Source organism: Poecilia reticulata, linkage group LG17 (assembly GCF_000633615.1).
Source record: "Poecilia reticulata strain Guanapo linkage group LG17, Guppy_female_1.0+MT, whole genome shotgun sequence".
In the NCBI taxonomy this organism is placed as follows: Eukaryota; Metazoa; Chordata; class Actinopteri; order Cyprinodontiformes; family Poeciliidae; genus Poecilia; species Poecilia reticulata.
The window spans coordinates 29,451,689-29,453,468 of NC_024347.1; the positions used below are offsets into that span (position 1 = coordinate 29,451,689).

General features: G+C 39.1%; 1 protein-coding gene across 3 annotated transcripts in view; it reads right to left on the minus strand.

The window, feature by feature from the left end:
• LOC103479981 (zinc finger protein 568-like) overlaps positions 1–1,780 on the minus strand; it is a 100,611-nt gene that overhangs the window by 9,143 nt on the left and 89,688 nt on the right. The window contains exon 3 of one of the 3 annotated variants that reach the window (XM_017309940.1): positions 1,253–1,264. The exons of 1 other annotated variant lie outside the window; for it this stretch is intronic. In XM_017309940.1, coding sequence (XP_017165429.1) covers positions 1,253–1,264 — 12 coding nt within the window. Of the gene's footprint in view, positions 1–1,243; positions 1,265–1,780 lie in introns of all 3 variants that reach the window. One more of the 3 variants, XM_017309939.1, reaches the window with a different exon arrangement.

A 1,780-nucleotide genomic window follows, 5' to 3' on the forward strand; every position in this document is an offset into this window, starting at 1 on the left:
CTGAAATCGTCCTGATTGGCTACTTTGCAAAAGTAAGTCAGTGGCATGTTAAGTAACAGAGTTTCAATATATCTACTTCCAAAACAGTTGAAGTGATTTTGAATATTCGAAATATACCTCAACAAACTTCATACATTTGCACAATAAAAAAAAAATCGATAAATGGGCAACCAAAAATAGTTGAGGGTCCAATGTATTTTGCAAAGTGAACAAAAGGTTTAATATTTATTACAGTAAATCTGACTAATGACTGTTTCATGTGGAAATTCAGTTTACCAACATTAAAGAACACATTTTTCTCCATATTTCATGTGAAAAACCCAGCTCCTGAATGTGGGTTCTAATGAGAATAATTAAGTGACCAATTTTAAAGAAACATTTTTTCACAGATTTGGCTTCAAAGCGGTCCCTGACCTCTATGGGTTTTCATGTGAATTATCAAATTATCCTTTTGATAGAAGCTTTTTTCACAAGACTGGCATAAAAAACGTTTCTCACCTGTATGACTTCTCTTGTGACAATTTAAATTACTAATTCGTGAGAAACTTTTTCCGCATGACTGGCATGAAAAAGGCCTCTCCCCTGTATGAATTCTCTTGTGGTCCTTTAAATTACCAATTCGAGAAAATCTCTTTCCACATATCTGGCATGAAAAAGGTTTCTCTCCTGTATGAATTCTCTTGTGGACATTTAAAGTACTAATTTGAAAGAAACTCTTTCCACATGTTTCACATGAAAAAGGTCTTTCACCAGTGTGGGTTCTGCAATGGATTTTTAAGCTCCACCGTTTTGTGTAACGTTTCCCACAAATGTCACATTTGAAAGGTCTTTTCTTTGTGCCAGTATCAGACTGACTGTCTGACACAGAGCAGCTGCTTCCTTCCTGATCTTTGCTCTCAACCACTGGAGAATTATGAAGGGAAAGCTGCTCTGTTCTTGTCTCTTCTTCATTCATATCTTCCTGAAGAGTAGAAGTCTCTATCGAAGCAACAAACAACTGGTCCTGTCCAGTTGGTAAATGTTCTGGTGGCTGCTGTTCATGTTGAAGCACCGAAGAATCTAATTCCTCTTTTCTTACATATGTTAGTGGATATTCAATTTCCTCATATTTAAATAGTGCAAGTTCTGATTCCTCCTCTTCTTTTTTAATCCATTTAGTTTCTGGTTCCATCCGTTTCTCTTCAGTCCACTGATGTTCTGCTTCTTTCTGGTCCTGACTGGACCTACTTGTCAGGCTACAGACTTGTTGGATGGCAGAATCTTCCTCCTCATTTGAGACACTTGGCTGTTGGAGGTCTGTGGGAAAAAAGAATGACATCATTAATATTAGAAGTGTGCCGATCGTTCGGTCACCGATCACAATAGGGCCGATTTCCGTGAAAAAGTGTATGATCTGTGATCATTGGCTCTTGTTGCCAATACCGATCACCTGCATCTCATTTCTCAGCCTGCCTATGCAGCTGGTCTCCTCTTTCCTTCACTCTGCGCAAACGTGCAGCAACAAATCCTAAGCGATGTGGAACTATAACGCACTGAGTGAATGGGGACGTTTGATTGTTGCGGCGGAAAATTAAAGCATGTGGGCTGAAGCAGGTCAAAATGCATCAACACGACGAATCTAATATGGCATAAAAACAATGCCATACTTGATGGAGTTTGGCTACATTGAGGCTCACTGCAGTAAAAAAGACATATGTAGGATCAGATAGCAGGTAAAGCAGCGCACAGCTACAAACACTCACCCGGATTAGCATGACGGTCAGAAAGCTAAACAAATAAC